This window comes from Ptychodera flava, chromosome 14, assembly GCF_041260155.1.
Source record: "Ptychodera flava strain L36383 chromosome 14, AS_Pfla_20210202, whole genome shotgun sequence".
NCBI lineage: Eukaryota > Metazoa > Hemichordata > Enteropneusta > Ptychoderidae > Ptychodera > Ptychodera flava.
In genome coordinates this window covers 5,024,556-5,046,967 of record NC_091941.1, presented here as the reverse complement: position 1 = coordinate 5,046,967, position 22,412 = coordinate 5,024,556, and the positions used below count along the sequence as shown (strand labels likewise).

The 22,412-nt window shown below is 34.7% G+C and overlaps 1 protein-coding gene across 4 annotated transcripts in view; it reads right to left on the bottom strand.

Moving 5' to 3' along the window:
• The window catches only part of LOC139149047 (mitogen-activated protein kinase kinase kinase kinase 3-like), a 49,578-nt gene extending 27,337 nt beyond the window's left edge, over positions 1 to 22,241 (bottom strand). For all 4 annotated transcript variants that reach the window (XM_070720558.1, XM_070720560.1, XM_070720559.1 and 1 more), the window contains exons 1-4: positions 22,000 to 22,241; positions 19,041 to 19,098; positions 8,839 to 8,994; positions 565 to 668 (exon numbers count right to left, since the gene is read on the bottom strand). In XM_070720558.1, coding sequence (XP_070576659.1) covers positions 565 to 668; positions 8,839 to 8,994; positions 19,041 to 19,098; positions 22,000 to 22,104 — 423 coding nt within the window. In that variant the 5' untranslated portion in view covers positions 22,105 to 22,241. The remainder of the gene's footprint in view (positions 1 to 564; positions 669 to 8,838; positions 8,995 to 19,040; positions 19,099 to 21,999) is intronic.
• Positions 22,242 to 22,412: the final 171 nt, after the last annotated feature.

Genomic DNA, 22,412 nt, shown 5'->3' with positions numbered 1-22,412 from the left:
GTTTTGATAATTTGCACCATATTTTCCACTTTGTTTGCTTCACAACATGTTCAAAGAGTAAAATTATGCCTGATTTCAAGCGTACAATATTCATTTGAGGCAAAAAATTAATAAAGATGACATGGAAAATTGCAGACATGTATTTTATGACAATTGAGGAAATCTGAAATTTTACATTCATGGAAGCGATAGGACATTGTGAGTGCAGTCATTGCAACTACAGACAGGCAAGATAGCTGTCTATATGTAAAGGTACTTATTGCCTGATGTTAAACTGAACTGAAAGCTCATATATGCTTTGTGGTTCTGAAGTACAGTCTAATATATTACATTGTGCATCAGCCCTGGCGCCTGATATCTTTATAACGTCTCTCTGGTCTGATGAATCAGAAAGCGGCAAAGAGAGGGTATTGACCTTTACACAACATAATATCTCATAACATGATACATTTGGCAAGGCAGTGTGCTTCCCCCTTTTAACAGGCATTTTTTTCCGGAGAAAGTTATACTCTCACCATGAAGTTCCAGAAAAGTCATGCATGACCTTTGACCTGATCCACTCACCTTTATATCTCTGTGCATTTTACCCATGGTGTGCATGTAATCCAGACCTGTCAATGTCTCCCTGCACATGTATGCTATCTGTAACTCCGTCAAGGGACCAGTTACTGAAGACAAAGAACATCAAAATCTGTCATGCGAAACTGACAAACAAGTTTTGACTTCTGGCCAGGGGTAAAAATCCATTGTTCCTCATATTTTTAGGTATTAAAGACAATAGGGAGGGTTGCTGAACTGCTTTTCGTCTCTTTTCTGCATCATTATGTACATACTGCAAGTATTCTGAGAGAGTAACAAATGCTATCATTTTCTACAAATTTATTTCCTTTGTACTATAATGAAAGAAAAAGGAGATGGTCACAGATAAGTTGCAAAATATTATCATGCACAGAGACTTGCGACTGCTTTTACGGCATTTCAGAAACTTTTAAAAAAGACCAAATGTAGAGATAGTAGTTCCAAAGAATACTTCTTTGATTGATGTATAATACAAAAATTTTGTACATGTATGCTTCCATTTTTTAACTCACATCCAACATCAGTCATTTCTTTCTGAGTGACACAAAAATGCACCTCAGAGTATTTCTATCTTTCAAAGGTTTTTAAATCAATCTCCTGACCAAAATATGTAACATCATCCACAACCAATTATCCGCATGCGATGCAGCCATTACTAGCTGATTAGAATTTCATTTCCAAGAAAAACAGGGACACTTCTCATTACTGATGGCCAACAAAGGATTTTTTAATTGAATGGAAAGAACACTGACTTTCATGAAACACTTTCCAAACACATTCATCATCATTTGCATGAATAATGTGGCAGTGCTAATTATTAAAGGGCTATTTATCTGCCTACAGAAGTGTGCATGCTGAACTACTTTAATTTACGATACATTTTACAGTCATTAGAATTTGAGAAGATGGCTTTTAAAGACATGTGGCATGAACATTAGAGTGAAAATATACTTATTACTTGTGCATTTCTAACTTTTGAAAGTTTCAGTTTTGAAAGAATTATTTTCCATTAGCTCTATATACTTGTTTGATTGATTTCGGACAGGGGAGAACAAAACTGAAATCTGAATCAAAGCCAATGTATTTTTGTGTTTCCTTTGAATAGACCATGACACAGTACCGGTATGTAACTTTAGCATGCATGTTCATGTAACAGTACTGTAGATTTCCTTACATGTATAATCCAACTCAAGTAGAATTGGCAATTGGGTCAACAACCAAATAAAATGGAAAGTGCTATGTCCTGGGTATTGAACCCATAACAACATCACATGTATACAAAACAAACCATCAAACAAAACAGAACAGTTGAACAAATATGTCCCTTAATTTACAGTAAAGCATCTATGCAGAATATCAAGATACTTTTACTGTGTAATTTCTCTTGTGGGGCTAAAGAAATTCTTTTTTGTTTTTATGATAGCTTATTGATTAAAATTCAGAGTGAATATACATTAGAAATCGCTTGGTCAACAAGAGGGAATATGAGATACTTGTATGTTCAATTTCTACCTGTACAGCAATTTTTATACATTTTATTAAAAATTATGGCACATTTTATAGTCTGCTTCACCAACAAACACTGTATTATGTGCACCACTAGCAAAGAAATTACAATGCATTGGGGAATTTGTGTAATTTAATACAATTGCATTGTGCGTATTTGCAGCCTTCATGTGATCAGGAAACATTGGGATGCAAATTCAAGATGGCTAGATGTGTCAAACAAAGCCTTGACATTATGCTCTATTGATTGTGTCATCTTTGGTAACAACCTTTGTGAAAAGGAGTATGATAAACCATTTATCAGATATTTGTCACAATAATAATCTTGTACAAGACGTACAAACATGTTAGCCCATGCAGAGACTATGCAGAAACTACCATAATAGCACAACGTATACTCAACATATTTTAATGAATAACTTTGATCGGCAGTATTTAATGTGCACTCTATGAGAAATGGACTTTGGATTGTTGTGTCAAAAATATAACATGGCAGTTCATTTATCAGTTGCTAAAATTGTTATAGGCACATGAAAGGGAAAGAAAAGTCATTTGTACACATGTATGTATGGTGATATGGAATAAATTTAGTTCATGTTCAATAGTTAGCTGCAAATACAGGATACAGGATATAAGGAAAGTGACAAAAATAGCTTGGAATCTCATTATAAGCATGTTAAATTTACACAGGTAACTATAGTTGTCTGACGCACAAGGTAAAATTTAAATATGTGAACACAAAGGTAGAACTGATTTGATTATCAGTAAACAAATAGTTTGTACATGTAGATATAGTAGACTCCACCTAGCGATTCAACAACAGACTAGAAACTAGGTCACTAGCAATAAATGTTCTATAGAAAGGTTAGAAAGAACTGACGTCATGATTTCACTCTGAAATATCATTTGACTACTTTGAGATCCTAATGTTAAAATTCTTTTGAAATATTTTCTACATGTTTTGCAGATGAAGTGTCGTCAGAACGAAGGTACTTAACTTGGTTTTCCTTTATCTTTTTCTTTGTCAGTGGGATTCACAATGTCAGACTGCCATTGGCACATTTTGACTCCAAGTGATAACACTGTTATTAGTGTTAATCTTTACTTAGTTGCACACTGAAAGGTTGAAAGACTGACAATCTTATCTTGTCTTTATAGGAAATCATCTGCTGGCAATTATGTTTCCTCTTGAAGAAGTAACACAATTAACGTTTTGACATCATGTGTGGGTGCAAAATAAAGAGTTCAATGATGGGTATGCCTTCAGTCAAATAAAAACATGCTCTGTCCTTGGGAAACTCACTTTCCATCAGAAAGTGAGCATATAAACTACAGTACAGAACAACTCCCTGCCCCAGTTCCTTGGATTTCACTAAGGCAAGTTGGGAAATAAGACACTTCATTTTGTGAACTTAAAATTATTATATTTTGAAAATCAAGTTTATGTTTAGGAATGAATATGATGTATGCAAAAGCAGCTTTCAATTATAAAAAATTTTCTTTGCTAAAGTTGCAGTAATTATGAGTACATATTAAATTTTAATTTTAATGTTTTAGTTAATACTTCTATGTTCATGGCCAAGAAAGCTAGGCACCATGTACGAGGGGTTAACAGTTGTTTGCAAAATTTCTCTTGCGTAGCTACAATACTAGTACTATGAAATCTACACACTGCCATAAATCATGTTGGACATGATCATCACTAACTATGTCATATGACACTGAACAAGGAGCAAAGAATGACAATGTATTCACCACACATTTTGTATGTGATCTCAGGAGAAAAACGACAGCACACAAAATGTTCCCTGCAAAAGAACGGCAACATGTGCCGATAGTAACCTTGGCAACCATCACGAAGTTATTTAATCCTCATGGATGTATTAATATTTACTGCTACAGTTACTATATTTTGTTTTACAACACAGTTCATGGCACCCTTGAGGCACACTCATGTACAAGTGAATTACCAGCAAATCATTGCTTGAAACAGTAATTCAACCCTCTATACAAATTTATCATTGTCATAACATAACATGAAATGCTAGTGATAAAGATTTTACGTTCTCATGCAGAGTTTTCCACCGCTTGGAAAAAACAAACTGGTGTCCAATTTACATAACAATACAATTACATTAATTTGCATAACACTTTGTCATGAAAATGTATATGACAAATTTACAGAGTGATGATCATGTCCAACATGAATAGAATGCTCCAAAAACAGAGACCGATCCACCACTAAAAATCCTCTCATGGAGAACCCTGTATATGGCGTGAGAACATGTAGAAGCTAATGAGATTACATGTATCTATAAAGACACTCCAAAGACTTTATAGAGATAAAAGAAATTTTAATGATATTATAAACTCAACTCCCCTGGAAAAATGTAGACAGATTGCCTCACAACATTCATATGCAGTCTTTATATTCCAAATTGCTGGAAAAGAGGGAAATCCTGGGTATGGACCAACTCAATAAAATTCCTTCCATAAAAATGTTTATAGTTGTTGCTTCATCATACTAAAGTTTGACATTTACAACATAACAGAAATGTAGACACACACTTTTGGAGGTGTAAGATTATGTCGTTAGATATCAACGAAATTGTGAAGAATATTATAAGGTTTTTTCAAAATGTAAACATTTTGCATATTTTTCTTTATCTGTTAATCTTTCACAGCACTACATTCGGAGTGAAGTTTAAAAATCCCTAAACATCAATTCCATATCTCACCCCTTGCATTTGATCCAGCTACAGTGCTACATGTACAGTATGACAAAGACAGTCAGATCAACTGAGATACTCGGTATACTTGGTACATGTACACTGAAGTCAATTAAAAGGCAAAGAGCCTCTGTTTTTTTGGCGCCACTTTCAATTCATGGCATCATATATCATGGTTGGTAAGCATTTCATGGCATTTAGAAACACGAAAAATTCAAACTTGTCCAATTGAGAGGATAAATCTCCACGGATTTTCTTTTCATGATTTTTCCTTGTTGTAAAGTTGGAGCAACAATCTGACCTCTTCATTTATTAAACAATAACATTTTATGAAAGACTTACAATAAAAGTCGAGGTGTGACTTACATACTCACTTTCAAGGTAAATTTCATGTATTCTGATGATAAATTTCAACAGTCTACTTTTATAGAGTTACCATGAACTATTTATAAACACGTCTGGCCAGTATGGGCAGAGTACAGCTGATATATAGCGGTATAGGGGACACACTGACTTTTTCAAGTTGGCAAAGTCCAGTTCAGACAAATAGAGGAAATAGGGACTTTTTTAAAGCTTTGACCTCGTGTCATAGGATGGATGTCACAACGACTTCTTTGAATCTACAAACATGTGGTTTACATGTGAGCTAAAGAATGCATATGTAAAAATTAAATTGTGTAAATACTGCTGTCTGTCATTTTCATGGTAAAATCAACAAAAAACCTTTCATGGTAAAAAGAGTACATGAATAAAGATATCTCATTTCCCATTCTTCACTCCTCTGAGACTTTCAAATGCTCTGACTACACTCAATTGATATTTCACGGGGATGGACATTTCACTCCTTGGTGTCAGGTTGTCTACATTTTGCATACAACAGTTAGAGAGAGGTCACAAACGTATCAAAATATCTCTACGACATGAAAGATAGAGACATTACAAGCCCCTATGAATTTCACATTCACCACGATTCTGTTGTAAGGAACTCCTGATGTCAGACACAGTATGTACATCTTGCATGTTGTCGACCTCTCTACTCTACAACATGTACATGTATATGTGCAACATGGCTTTCACTACATACATGTAACATTCGCCCCTCTTTGGATGTACATTGTACATGTAGTTAGGTAAACACACAAAACTCTTAAAGCTGAGAAAAGTAAAGAACGCCTACCAACCAAGAAAAGTCTACAAATTTCAAAGATAAGAATTCCACTGCTATTGAAACTATCAAATTCTACAACTCAGCGTTAAAAATTGTGTCAATCAACGAAATGATGATAATCCTTTATTCCATAATTTCAGTATCATGTCAGTTTTCAAATCTATATTTTCTTTGGAGAAGTTTATATTTTGGTGAATTTAGAATCTACATAAAAATTGGTGTGGAATTTTCGTATTCAATGATTCAAGGACGGTAAACTGGCTTTCCCAGATAATCTACACACCTGCCACTCACATTTACAGTCATGTAAGGCTATTATTACTAAATAGACAACATTACAATGAATTACTGGCTCAGGATCAATGCTGTATTGTTAGTATTTTACAAAGAACACCAGTTCTTTGTTTCTCTTTGTTAAGGTGAAATATGATTTAATTAAAAGATAATGAAGATGAAAATACAAATCGCACTTAAACCACACTATCAACAGAATGAGTTGACGACAGCTGTGATGTTGCCCAGTACTTATTTTTTTTGAAACGCAGTAATGGTGGCTAATTTGTTCTCATTTACATCTGATATTACTTTCAGTTTAGATAACTTCCATTCTTTCTTCTCAGATAATATTTGTTGTTGTCATTCACATATTATTGATGACAGTAGTGAGATAAGGGCAGGACAAACAATTGAATTGTTCCTCAGAATCACTGCTTCTACGTAAGTCAAATTGTAATTTTTTTCAAATCGCAGCACTTTACTTCTGTATTTTGTTAGGTGTTTTTTCTTCTGCGAGCATATGGCAATGCTAGGCATTTGTTCTGTCAACACTGCCTGTATATATGTAATGTATCTCTTGATGTGGACAGTTTGTAAAATCTAGACTCCAAGTCATCAGTAAGTGGGAGATTTTGCTGGTTTGTAAAATAATAAACATAGGGCCAAAGTCCCTGAAGCTACTATAGACATGGATACAAAATTAAGTATTTCCTGACTGTATGAAAATATCTCACTAAGGTCATCCTAGGGACCTGTAAACCAAATATTAAAGCTGCCTGACCAGCAGTTTTGAAAAAACAAGTGACCCAACAGTCGACAGAGCTCTGCTGTGTTATGCAGAGAATAACTTTTTGTGACATATGTATTGATGAAGAAGGTAGATATCTTTGAAAGCTCATTTCAAGATGGCCTGACCAAAAATGGCAAAATTAGTTGCAAAAACACAAAATTGAAGATTTCATCATAATTTCAATATTTTACATTAAGATAAAGCCTAGGAACCTGTATACCAAATATCAAAGGCATCAGACAAGAAGTTTTTGAGGAAGACATTTTTTGACCAAAAATGGCAAAATTGCACCAAAAACACAAAATTGCAGATTTCATCATAAATTCAATATATCATATTAAGTTCATCTGTAAGAACCTGTATACCAAATATCAAAGCTGTCAGACGAGCGAATTTGATGAAATAAAGTAGTTGACCAAAATTGACAAAAAATTCCTTAAAAAATACAGATTTGCATATTTCATCACAATTTGAACAAAATCTAAGTTGGGTTATCCCTAGAGACCTGTATACCACATAACAAAGCTGTCTGACCAGCGGTTATGAAGAAGAAGATTTTTTACCAAAAACACCTTTTTTGGCACTAATTTGCATATTTTCAACAATATCAAAATATTAAAAAAATTTGTTTCTCATAATTATATTTTGCAACTGCACAAAAAATATCAAATCAGTAAGTACTATGGTTCTCAAGATATTTGAGTGGATGGACGCCTCGCAAACGGACAAACATACCGGTACATACATATATATACATGTACATACATACATACATAAATTCATACATACATACATACATACCGACTGACGCCGGAAGGATACCCATCCCAATAGCTTCTATAGACTATAGTCTATAGTAGCTAAAAAATCACTCGCCGCCTCTGTAGCTTTGCCCAAAAATTAAAGGAACAATAATTTTTTTTAATATACTGTAGGCAGATTTTTAAAACAGCACTGCTGCATATTGTGCTTGTACACCTGGCTCAATTGACCATGTTCCGAACCGCGCGAGAATTCCGAGATATCGCGAGAATATATGGTTCGCAGTGGACGCGTTCTCGCAACACAGGACAAACTGCGTAAACAGGACAAGTCGCTAATTACGTTAAACACTGCATAAAATATATGAAGTTGCAATCTTTGCTCAGTTCTGCACTTTTTCTAGTTCCATACAAAGTTCGACTTGTATTACTAAGCTGGAAACCTGTTTCTACGGGCATGTATTAAAGTCTTGCGAGATCTCGCAATCAGCGGAACATCGTCTATTGCCAACCATTTTGGTTTCCTCTAAACCAATGTTCAGTTTCTTATCATCTGAGAACTTCAATTTCTGGTGAAAAATTTTAGGGATTTTTTCTAGTTTTCCTTTGACTTCAGCAATGTATCTCAATGAACTACAATGTGCAGCCAAGGTATTGGTGAGTATAAGGGAATTCATAATTAACTGCTAATGCATATATCGCAAAAAATAACAAACTTTGTATATTACATTAGATGAACATGACAAGCGTATTTATTACTTTCAATATCTTTCATTTTCTTTGCATATCAGCTTGCCTTCTTTGGTCATTAAAAAGATTAAATTTCTACTGTCACAGCTTTTGTTGAAATGACAATAAAATCAACAATGGAAACAGTAATTATGACTCAGCGTAAAACGGATACTCTCATTATCACAAATGAAAGCCCTCCCACGACAGCAATAAATTATGATAGGCTGATGTTACATGAGGAATAAACTACACCAGAAAGGTACCATGACAAACAATATTTGAAATTAGAAAACTCACTGTGATATATATCCTGCAATGATCCACCACCGCAGTATTCCATGGCAATCCATAGCTTCTCTCTTCTCAGGTAACTTCCAAAGTAGGCCACGATATTGGGATGTTTGCAATCCCTCATCATCAGTATCTCCTGCTGGATGATGGAGAAGTCGTCCCCTGTGAAGACAGCAGACAGCAATTTGTTCAGTGTCTTGCCATATCAGTTTCAATTATGACGCTGACATTTCCCTGGTCAATTTATCACAGTTTGATGTCTGTTCATAAAAATATTATATGATCACACGCAAATGTATGTGATGTCATGGATCAAATATGAGGGAGTTGTGGTCCCTGAATTGAATCCACATGGTGATAGCTAGGATTTTCTCCCTATGTGTTCCATTCTGAACAATTATTTCTTTACAACTGACTTGAATTGTCAGCTCTCTTTATAACCACGTCAAGTATATGTTTATGTATGTACATGTATATAAGTATGTATTTTATGTGTGTGTGTGTGTGTGTGTGTACAGTATGTATGTGGTGTGTATGTATGTATGTATGTATCATGTACGTGTATGTAAAAACTACATGTACTATGTATAGGTGTAATGTGTGTACAATGTATGTATATATGTATGTTTGTATGTATGGGGGTGTGTGTGTGTGTGTGTAGTGTTTTTGTGTGTATGTATGTGTCCTATAACAACTATACATGTACTATCTCGAACCAATATCTTCTCATCCAGTAATATCAGAACAGAAAACCTTGTGACCTTTGACTTAATATGAGACATGAAGGACATATTTATACCTAACTGTTAGAGTAATGTTTCAGACAGATTGAAAGAAAACTATCAAAGGTGGTGAACCACTGTAAACCAGTCAGTAACTTTTTACAAATGATTTTCATCACAACATGCTTTTAATGGCCTTCATAAATTCATTCATAACATTCTCATGACTGTATGAAATACTTAACATCAGTATCAATTACGCGATGATGTTCTCTGGGTGATTACTTCATATCTTGCTAGGCTCAAAAAACCTGCAACATCATGCTCTGTTTACTGAAAATGTACATTTTACATTGCATTGCTGTAGACTGGAAGACATGTCGATACAGATACCAGTATACTCCTCACTTACAAAATCAGGGATCCTAACACATCACGATGTTATCACATTGACAAGAGTATGAAACCTTAATAACAATACATGAACTGTACTAGTCACTATGTGTACATACAGTACTATCAATGCATGTATTTTTTTATTTATTTATTTATTTATTTATTTATACATTTGTTCATTTGTTTGTTTGTTTTTCTGTTCATCAGTGAGTGATAGTCATTTGTTAAGAACGGCATCCTTTCAAATATGGATACCGTATGATTAGTTTTAATATTTCATGACCCTTCCTTTGCAGACATCCGCAAAACATGAAAACTATTTTAGACACATTTAGACACGTCACTTCCTTTTAAAAATATTTCTGTCAGGACTATAATTTCAGTTTCTTTTTTCAGTAACATTTCACTATGACAATACAAAAACATAACTACATGATAGCATTGAAAATCAAGGATGTTAAAATCAGCAAAAGATTTTTTTTGACGGTTGACACATCTCTGTCTAGTTATGTATTTGTTTATCACACAAATGAAGGAAGACGTATACATAACCTTTCTCTAAATACATACAATACAGCATAATGTTATGTAATTCACTTGATCTTGTCAATGTGAAATAAACACATTTCCAATAATATGGTGACAGTGACAGTTTGATGTTTCATTTATACCTGGGTTTTTAATACTCATGTAATAAGATTGCAATGAAGGTAACAGTGGGGCACACACATAGCAGGATAGTTTGTGACCCAAATTTGATTGTGTAGAGGCAGCGGAGATGTCAAAGGTTAAAACAGTAATTATGTCATGATTTCATGACCTCGAAAATACTGCATCCCATCTGCTGCTCTCTCTGTGGAGTCTGCAGTATGAAAATATTAAATGTACTTCTGTCTTAACTTTTGAAATTGTTCATGCTTTGCAAATTCTATGAATCAGTGGGGTCATTTGAACATAAACTCTGCACATCCTTGGTCAAAACAGTACAACGTAGTGCATCTTTGACTCATAAATCTATAAATACCCGATGATACATAACAATGCTTTATTGATTAAAACATCACTACACTACACAACCCAAACTTTTCAGTGCTTTATCTCCTGATATTACAAAGATCAAATCACTGCCTGGTATTTTCAAAGAGAAAATCAGAACCCTGGTCAAGATATGTGCATGTATGGACAACCAGAAACAATAGTACACAATAATAATGTACATCGATACCATCTACATCAAATAAATAATACATAAAACATTAGACTTCTATATTTGCTTTGAAATAGTACAAAGAATGGTGGTTGTATGGAATTTTAATGGCAGTAGCAAACAAATACAGCATAGCCATAAAAAATATCATTGTAGTTCCCTTATTTCCTGACAATAATGAATATTCTGAAAGGACTCTCTACGTTGTCTTATGTGTTTGTGCTGAGCTGGCATGACACTGTAATCACTGTATACAATCGAATAAATATCCACATTTAATTGTTTCAATCATGGCATCATTTACATGTACATCTTCACAACCACAATTTCTGTAACATGTCAATGTTCTAAATAAGATCATTTCTTAATACAACTATAGCAAAATAATTATTTTTATATAAAACCAGATCACACAAAATGTTTTGATCAAAATATAACCACGTTTTACACAAATAAGACATTTACATTAACAATTTTAGGTGGACAAACTGTTCTAATGTAATCTTGCCGCTGTTTCACATTTAGCAAGGCTACTTTATGGTTGGTTAATTGCAATCCATGTTTGCAGAAACATTGGCTTAACAACTATTTCTATTTTCTTGCCAGGGTCAAGGTTGACATACAGGAAGGTTGTGTTGTTGGCATCAGCTGAAGGACTGCATTCTAACTCACTGCATTTGTTGAGCTGTGTTGACAACACAGTATTTTTATACAGTGCATTTTCATCAACTCTCTGTGTCAAGTTACTGACAACTCCAAGTGCCTTGCTGAAAGCTCCTTCATTGCTGATGAAAACTGTACATTGGAGACATCGCTCAACTAAACCTGTCTACTTGTAGCTGTACGGTGTGAGGCTGACAGAAATCACAGAAAAGTATTTTCATTCAAGAAACTGTTCTGTAATTGGCAGATGACAGAAACTGAGAAGACCTCTCAATGACAACAGACTAGCCCTGACACAAATTATTAATAATAATAGAATAGAAGAGATTCATTCAAGATAGCATAGGTTCAGTTTGACCAGTATGAAGACTCATTCACTATGATTCATGAACATAAAATTGCCAGAAATACACTTTAACCCTTTGAGCGCCAAAGTCTATTTTTGTCCCCTTTATGAAATAAACCCCAGTCAATTTTTCTAAGATTTTTGCCAAAATTTTGAGAAAAATCTGTAGCAAATGAAATGTGATGCCTATTTGGTCCAAAATTATCAAAAAATTACAGAAAAATTCATAAAACTTGATAAAATTTTGTACTAAAATTGCATGTCAGGTTTCACATAACATTTACTTATTTAGCGTACAACATGTCACCAGTATCAGTGGAGCTGATTTGGTATCAGATGAAGCCTTAAATTTCTTTACAATGGACTGAAAGTATTCAACATTCAAGTTTCATGCCATTTCTTTGGACAGAAAAAAATGGGGAAGTTCTGTGCACCAGTATTCAAATTCGATCATCTACATGTAGTAAGTAAAGACTGGAATGGCTTTATTTACATGTATGGCAGAAGGCTGTCAAGGATACATGTAGCTAAATACTGAATACTCCAGTTTGTTATAAAGTCATAATCCTTGTCATATTTTTTGACGTTTTAATTTGACAAATTTCATAAGTACTGAAATGAAAGAATCAACAGATTGATGGCTGCCCCTAGCCATACATAACATTAATAATTACTTATGTTTGGGTCATAATTCGTGCAAAAATACACAATGTACATGTGCCCTACAGTCTGAAGGAGGCCTTAGCATATGTAGTGAGGTATTTATGAGCTCTTCATCATTCATGTAAATTGCCAGCAAAACTAGGGTATCATGGTTGCAGTTGAAGGGGGTAATAAGGTCTGGAATGTGTGGTCACACTTTTGCACTTTTGTCGTGTCTAGATTCCAAGAAGACTCTTGTTTAACCCTTTGAGCACCAAAGTCAATTTTTGTCGCTTTTACAAAATATACCCTTTGTCAATTTTTGAAGGATTTTTACCAAAATGTTGGTAAAAACCTGTAGCCAATGAAATGCATTGTCCATTTGGTCCAAAATTATCAAATATTTTCAGAAAAATTCATAAAAATTGGTAAAATGCATCAAAATTTTGGTGGGAAAAATTACAGCACTCAAAGGGTTACCACTATGTTCCTTTTTTCATGTCGTCCTATCACTCTATCTTCTTCCATGTCACCTGTAACCAGTCTAAACTACAGTATCTGTTGCAAATATCTATTGAAAATTTCACTCGCTGAACTGACTAGTTTATTTGAATACCAAGTAAACAATGAGAACTCTCAAAACAAGATGTACACACAGATTTTTCGTTTTCATAATTCACATTGAATACTGTGTACACAACAGAGGAGGGCAACCATTCTCATTGCAAATTGGCTGCAGTCTGTCTTGCCATAGTCCATCTAAAACTGCTCATGAATATAAATGAAGCATGCAATCGCCTGTACATTTCAATGTTGATTAGAGATTCACTTTCAAAAGTGGCTATTTCCATCGTAAAATTTAATTATATTGACTGAAATTATCCGTAATATGTGCCAGCCATGTAGGGTATGAGCTAACTGAGTACTCCATTGCTGCTGATGTCAGAAACGAGCCATGGCAACTATACCCTATATATTGCATTGACATACATGTATCAAACCAACAGCTCTACTACATGTGATTACATGAACATGTATGTATCTTTGGACTGCCAGTTTTGTAATTTAACAGTTCAGCAAATTTCAACTACGCCTTGATCATTTGCATTGTTTTTGAAAGGCATGAGGTGAAGAGCTTCTCCAATGAAACGAGTACTGTAATTCAATAGTATGGCTCTAGGCCTTTTACAGTACATCATGAAACTTTTGCAAGACATACTTAGCATGTGATAAGTAACACTCCTTGTTATAAGACCAATAACTATCAATATTAAACTGTTGGCAAAAACTACTAAGCTTTTTTCCAATGCGACATAATGTAAGCTCAGAATGCTTGGTTACATCACTGACTGATTGTAGCTCTCCTTGTGAACTTTTGAAGTGGGTTTCAATTTTGCAAATCTGCACTGGGACAAATTCCTACTTCTATGAAGTGGTTTAAAAACAAACTCATACATGTAAGTACTTCATTGAATTTCAATCAGTACAGATGTCGTGATTGAAATTCACAGCTTCCTTATTCTGGTATCCTACTTTGACTCAATCTGAAGCCATTTCCTGTCGAATTTGAAGGGTGGTGTGGACAGTTTGGAATTTTGTATCATCATCAGCAATACTGTAAATTGAATAAACACTTGACATACTTCATTCATTTCTTTTTTATTGATATGTATTTTCCCATGACACTGGAATGAAATAGAGTGTTTGCTTTTCACTAGAAAACAAAAACAACATGAGAGATAACTGAGACAGACAAATAAATAAATAAACAAATAAATAAATAATGACAATGACTGACATTCATTATGTTCTCATTTCTATGATACTAGTACATTGGTTCAGATATCAATTTACAACAACTTCGATTTCTAATTTTTCGATTTCTTCTTTGATGCAAATTTTGTATCACACAAAGTAGTACTGTACACAGAAATATTAAACACTTGAGAAGCTTCCTGTATGCAAGTTTGCAATTTGTAATCATGTAACTCAAGTTAACCCCCCTACACCATTATACAGGAGGAAGTGGATAGCAGCGTTTCCTTCACACTTGACAACAGTCAACAAATGTAACATCTTTACAAGATTGGTGCAATGACGTAACAGTGATGCCATCCCATGGGTGTCTATGACTAAACAAGACATGGATATCCTGTACTAGCAACGCCTTATGGCTGTCCTTGGTGTCAAAGTACAGATGTGACAGAATGGAATACAGACATTCTGACTCAGTTACTCACGTTCTATTTTTCTCATTTGAATAGAGGTGGAGTTCTACCCACTGTGAAAGTAGGACAGCTGAAAACAGACAAATGTACGGCTTAAACCCAAACTAAATTTTGAAACTCTTTTACATTTATTAACACTCATAAACAAATCAAAATTATCTTTTGTCAATGGGTCATAAATAAATAAAAGCTATCAAAATGATTTCCTATGATACAGCTTCAGTTTTTAACAACCTTTTGACATATTTTAGATAAAAAGCTACACATATTATGTGATCTGACCATACGCTTGAATGCCAGCGATTAACATACATGTACACATGTTGTATGCAAACACATTCACCATGTCTGCTTTTTATTAACAGACCCTTTATCACATACTATTTTTTAAAATTCATCATAATACAACAAAAGTGAATTATTTTCTGATGATTTTGAAGAAATTTATACAAGTAGCGCTGTCACGTTAACTTCTGTTATCATGAATTGACCTTTAACCTCATAAAACAACACATGCGGCCATTTTGTTTTGATTTTTCATGGTTGTTGATATTTTAATTTTCTGGGATGGGTAAGCTGTCCTTATCAAAACAAACTGTTTACAATTAGACACAACCTTAAATGAAAGCTGGTAAAATTGCCATGGACTAAAATGTAATGTTAAAGACTTAGAATGCTATTGTAATTATTGTTATTCTTGCCATCAATGTGCATGCCTGCAACACGGACTTGAAATGCATGTACTAGTACTTAAACAGTATCATATTTTTTCAATAGATTACTTTGAGAGCAATCTAATTCTTCATTACACCACCATTCTCTCAAAATAATTGACGAATGAATTATTAAATGTTCCTACGATCACTACCACCACAATGTATATATGTGTTGTTGCATAGCGCATATCAACGTCCTTTGTTTCCACCTGCCCTGACCTTTCCAGGGTCAGTACAAGGTTTCATTTGTACCTAGCGCAGACACGGTTAAGCAGGCCCTCGAGAGATCACCATGAATGTTTTGACCAGCCAGTCAAAAGAAAACACTGTGAAACACCCTGACAGGTATGACTTGTAAAGTGAGAAGAGTAATTGTGAAGCAAGCACAGCGCATGCTTGAAATTCCTCTCTGTCCTGAGCAACTTCCTGTTTGTCTGTGTAATCTTCTCTGTCTGTCTACTTTCTTTATTATACAAATCAGGTGATGGCATGGACTTGATTCCCTTGCATTACCTTAATTTGTACAACTTTCACATCTGCTGTATCTACCTCTCTCCCTATCTACAAGCTATTCTAACAAACATATATAGCACAATTATTAACCTCTAGCATGTTAATCCATCCCCTCAGCCTATGGTTGAAATTTTAAGCTGCCGGCAATGTTTACCATGGGTTCTGTTTTTCTTTGATATGAAAAGAGCTTTACATTGTGTTTGCTTGTTGAATCTGACAAATATTATTATACATGTCATATTTTTTCTTCATCTATCATAGCTTGGTTGTTTATGCATTGATTACAATTTTCTGTACCAACTTTGGTGTCCAGTGATGTTTTATCCCATCTAAGACTCTTAGAACTAATATTGTTTTATAAAATAACAGAGAATACATGTATCTACACATCATATATTCAGGACGTTCTATTTACCAGCTCTGCTTACCCTTCAGTGATAAAAGCTTAATCTGACCTAACTTATTATTACAGCTTTTTACATATTGATTTATTTTTATGCTATTTATCATGAATGGCTGTCATTGGACTGTAGTCAAGTGTTTTTGTTAAGGGTGGTACCCTGGTAAAATTTGCTGGGGTTCCCCAGTCATGTAAATGTGATTCAGACTGGTTGTTTATCAATGCAATCACATTGTAGGAAATAAGAAATGCTACTGGGGTTCCTATACCATGTGACCATTTTCAACACAAACAGTGAAAGGAAACAACAAGATGGCTTCTTCACATGGGTATTTTGTATATAAATGTAATTTCTCTTAGAGTCTGCTACAAATTGTAAATTTGAAATAAATCTCCAGTATTTTGCACTGTGGATAAGGTGAATTATGTATGGTAGGTGTATACCACTGTGGTTGACTGCCTTGAAATCAAATGTGGACAGGTTTTCAATGCTGTGAGAAATACATGAAGGTAAGTGATGTATCATTTTTATATTTTAGTTTCAGCAGAGCGCACATGTACATGTAACAATCATTATTATAGTCATCTTCACCTGTATACACACTCCTACACCTAAAACAGCTTATGTATGTATATGCGCAATCTTTGTTGCATACTTTAATGAGATTAATGAATTAATAATTATGGAAATTAGTTCGAATGGACAATGTTTGTAAAATTACCATAAGATGATTGGACAACACATTAATGTAAGCATATCTATCCACACATGAAATCAATGCATTATGGGTTCGTGTGTGGTTGAATGAATATTGAAGTCTAATATTGCATGAGCTGATAAGAATCTAGAATACATGTATGAGAGATACATACACCAATTTCAAAGCCTGCATTTAGATTGTAATGTATCCTTAAAGAATGAAAACAACTTTCAAAAGATGTGACCCAGTGCTCCCTGATTTGGTTCAAATTTATTTCTCAGATATGTCTGATTGTTGATACAACATATGGAACTACATTCCACACATGAGTGGAAAAAGGTAAAGTTCACCGCAGTACATTACTGCTTGAAATTCTCTGCATGTACATAATAGTGCAATGTGAGAAATGATCAGGTCTCAAAATTCATCTTAAGATGATATTTTCAAAAGTATTGTGCAAACTGATCCAAATGTTTCTATCACATTGCATAACTGGCACAACTAAATGTGACACAGGATAAATCAAGAAATCAAAGGCCAAGGGCTGTGAATTTCTATACTAAACAACTTTCATGCTCACAATCACAAAGGTTATATTCACAAGGCCGAGGGAGAAAGGAACATACAGATTTGAGTGTGTAATTATAATCAATCAACTAGGAAAAGTGTACTTCACTGTGAACCACTGCATAATTGGATCTCATCAGATCCACAGTTGATATAAAACTGACCTGTGTTCAATTGGAAAGGTCACCAAAACAATAACCTGGATACATATGAACTGTCCTTTCTGTTCCTTACCAGCAATGTTGAACATTTGTGGAATTTCTATTTTGAAATAAACATTTTTTACATAAAACTATAGCAAAGATTCCAAACGTTAACTAGAGAGTAAAAACCCGAAACAAGAAAGGATCAAAGGATTTATTTAACACAGCAATTATGTTGTGAAGGCCTCAAAATTGTTCATCAGATTTTCAGGGTCTCCACAGGCCATGTACTCACTGCAGCAGAACTAATGAAACAATTGCTATCATTTTATGATAACTTCCTTCAAAATAAATATGATACTTCTTCTTTTGTACCTGACCTCATAGTGAAACTCACACCTGTCTCAGATGATTCTGTCAAATACACTTTTTGACAATGCCTGACTTTCAAAAAGAGGTGATGAAAATACTTTTTTTAAAAGTTTGACATTATTGTTTAGCTTGTTATAGTCTGAATTTGTCTCTATGTTACATTGGGGCTCTTACAGTAAACTGCCTCCTTTCTCACCATTTTTGCAATTCTTGTAAAAAGTGATTAGTCTTCACGCTCCAGTTGCAACAATCAAATTAGTTATTATTAAAATCAAATTGGACTTCCCACATGGTATCTTTGTTGCCAACCATGAAATACCACAAAGAGAAACTGGCAGTACGTCCACCAGCCAGCGTATGTGATGGTGCGACTCAGACAACATTTTTGAAAAGTGAAATCATTCTTATATTGCAAAATTAAATTCTATTTCAATTTTGTTAGTAGCATCATGCCGGGGAGGTGAGAGAAAACTTGATCAACCTAATTTTGTACAATTTGTGGGAAACCTTGGAAAGGATGTCTGTTTGAAACAAAGAAATTTGTCAGGGTACCTTTGAAAATAACATTAGTCCAAATCATTGATCTACATACCTGGCTCTATCTTGATCACTTTGATAGCAGCAAGTTCCCCTGTTGACCTCATTCGGGCCTGTTAAAGAAAGAAAATAAGAAATACAATCCACATCAACTAGAGGTGTCAGGTTCATAAGTATAATCATTATTTGACCAGCTACATTTACGACCTGTTATTTCTTACATTAAGGAAGGAAATGCTTAAGAACTACTTTTTGCACGCTAAAAATTAATTTGAAGGGGATACTTTACAGGGTCAAGCTGAGAACATTACATTCATATGCAAAACTATTACTGGTGATCTTTTTGAACTGTTACAAATATCTTTGTGAAGATCCTCATCTGAAATAAAGAGACAAAATCTCAAGTTAAAGCACAGAGCCTATAAACAGCCTTTTCTCTAGCTTAGGGTCTATGGTTAAAGTATGCTAATCTGCTTTATATGTAGGGCTTCAAGAGTAACAGGAAATAATGAGTTCAAAGTTCACATGACACAAGAACTGCAGTTCTGTTTATTTCCTTCTATCACCTTGAAAGTTTGATGGGAATACTTCTTCCCTGTCATAAACCATTGCCACTCTGACACAATTATAACTGAAACCATATATGGTTATCTGTGAGGTTTTGGCGACTTAAAACCTCAGTAACAGCGAATATCAGTCCTGAGTCACTGGTGACCATTGTGTTACACGTAATGATCAACTGACATGAGTCTTTTCTGAGATTTGGAACCCACACAGGATGATAAAATATATGGTAAACCTTCCACGACATGATATGTCATTGCTATATAATTATCCTACAAGTCAATGTTTTGTGGTTGATCTGCCAACTAGACTACCATGCATGACTAGTAAGAAAGCACTATAAATATTTTGTTTAAGTGTATCTGGATTGTAAACATTGATTATTTACAATAACACTTTATGGAATCTAAACATTTTATAACTTTTTCAATTACGGCTATACAACCAAAAGCATCAATAATCACACTCTTTGGTGGAAATCACTTGAGTACAGATCAAATATCTGGTATGTGTTGGAAAGTTTGTTTATGAAATATAAGCAGTAGATTTCACAGTCAGTCATACATAGTATTTTTTTATTTTTAAAAATTAAATGCCACAGTGTATACTGTTATTACTGGCTCTGCAATTTTGACATTTTCAGTTATTCTGCGGAGGAATGGAAATATTTATGATTCTATGGAATTATGGCAAACATTTCTGCTCTTTCTGAATGTTATAATTCCCTTCTCAAAGGTATTCAGTGAAAAACTTGGTTGAATTTCTTCGTGATTCTAGTTACAGTTTCTTGTTTATACTGGCCTTAAAAACACAGTTTACTTGTCAGCATTATTGAATTGTAACTATGCGAGTTTGTTTCACAAAAATTGATTTTTTCTGTGAAGAAAAAAATGTAAAAATGTGTTCTTGAATCATGAATGCACAAATTTTTTCCCTTAACAGTCTAAATACTGACATCACATGTTAGCTATGTTGCAGAACATGAAACGTTCAAAGTGAAAACACAACTACAGTTAGTGAACCACCTCATGAGATCTCTTGAATAAACTGAAATCATAAACGTCTTTGATGAGATATGTAAACACTTTCTAATCTATGGGCTACGCAGAAATGGGTGTCACATAACTACATAAGTAGACTTAAGTTCAGAAGTGCACTTGGTAAGGTTGAACATGTTAACGGCAACCTTGTCAAAACCCTAATTTGACTTAACAACTGTGTATAAAATTTGAAATGTGTACATTTTATTACGTGATAATACAGGACATGCTGACATTCCGTTGGGAAGAATTTATTAAAAGGGCATTCACGCCCATGTTGGTATTGATTGTTGTTATTATTATTGTTGTTGTTGTTGTTATTGTGTGCAGTTGTTTGATAGTTTTAATTCAATTGTTTTGCCTTCTCCATTGATTTTAAACATTGTAATACTAACAAAATTTTATACTTGATAATTTTGACACATGGTGAACTATGAATATGACGAAAATAATTCCTGATTCATCGAATCACATGACTCATGGGTCACTGTAGTTGAAGTGCTTCAAGAACACAGCGTGGTAATTAGCACCTTTCCTGTCAAGCTGTCAGTATCCGTTGATGGGCTTCATCGACGGTTTACCGAATCTATCCTTGACGTCAGAGTTCCAACATGAAACGCATCGGTCTCACGACTTCTTGATGTTAAAGACTCAACAACACGTTATCTTTTCCGTGACCACAGGACCCAAGCACAGAGCACCACGATGTGTCACTGTACGCAACGCAACTGCGTAGATATTTTATTGCAGACACAAACTACTTTTTAGTATTATTGGGCGTTACGTTTGCCACCCTCTATCAGTAATTGCACCGGTCGGTTCACTGACCCGGACATGGCGGTCGTCTTTTCCCTAAATAATAATATTGTCAACATTCCGTTAACACTGACAAGAACTTGACTTTGAAATGTCCCCGAAAAATGACATCAACACACATCTCCAATTACAAACACCATTCTCTACAGAGAACAAGGGGGCGCTGATTGGGTGTCATTCAAACTTTCTCTCGAAGTACATTTCTGATTTCCGCTTAAAACAACAGAATCTAGAGCGTTACCAGCTACACAGAATAAGTTGGTTCAAAGAGTCGGGCCGACTTTTCGTGTTCTTTCTTCTGACGGTTAATTCTAATTTCCTTAGAAACAGCGCTTGTAAGCTTCGAGTTTTTACGTCAACTGATATGATTGACATCGAGAGCTGTTGGCCTACCGGCGACTTCATCGGTATCCACCTCCTCCGGTACATAAAGTCTCCTTATACACACAAAAAAACCTTAATTTTGAAATTTCTAATTAATTCAAACCATTTTACATTCGATTTGCGCAACACACTGACACATCTACGTGACGATCCCGAAGAAAAACACACAGACATATTATAGAAATTGAGACGTTGAGGCGGTTAACTGACCTTGTACACATCGCCGTACGTTCCACTTCCAATGCGCTGAATCAAGTCAAAATCGTCCTGTGGATTCCTCCTAGAAATCTCTGAGCTCGTGCTTGTTGCCATCATCTCGCGAAAATCGTGAGTATCCTCCCCAAAGTCATGTAAACTATCCCAAAACTATCTGTAAATTTCGTTCATATGACAAATGTTGCTCATTCCGATGACTCTACCCTGGCCCCTATTTCCTGTCATTGCGCCGTTGCATGATGGGTGTACTGTGTATATTTGGGTGTATACGCAAGGAGGGCGCTCTAGCAGTCTACTTCTCAGCACTGAGTTCGGTCTCAAAACACGTTAGACAAATTCATACCCGTGAACAATATGAACCACTTTTGCTATTAAGCTTGTCAGATATTGTGATTGTTTAAAGATAA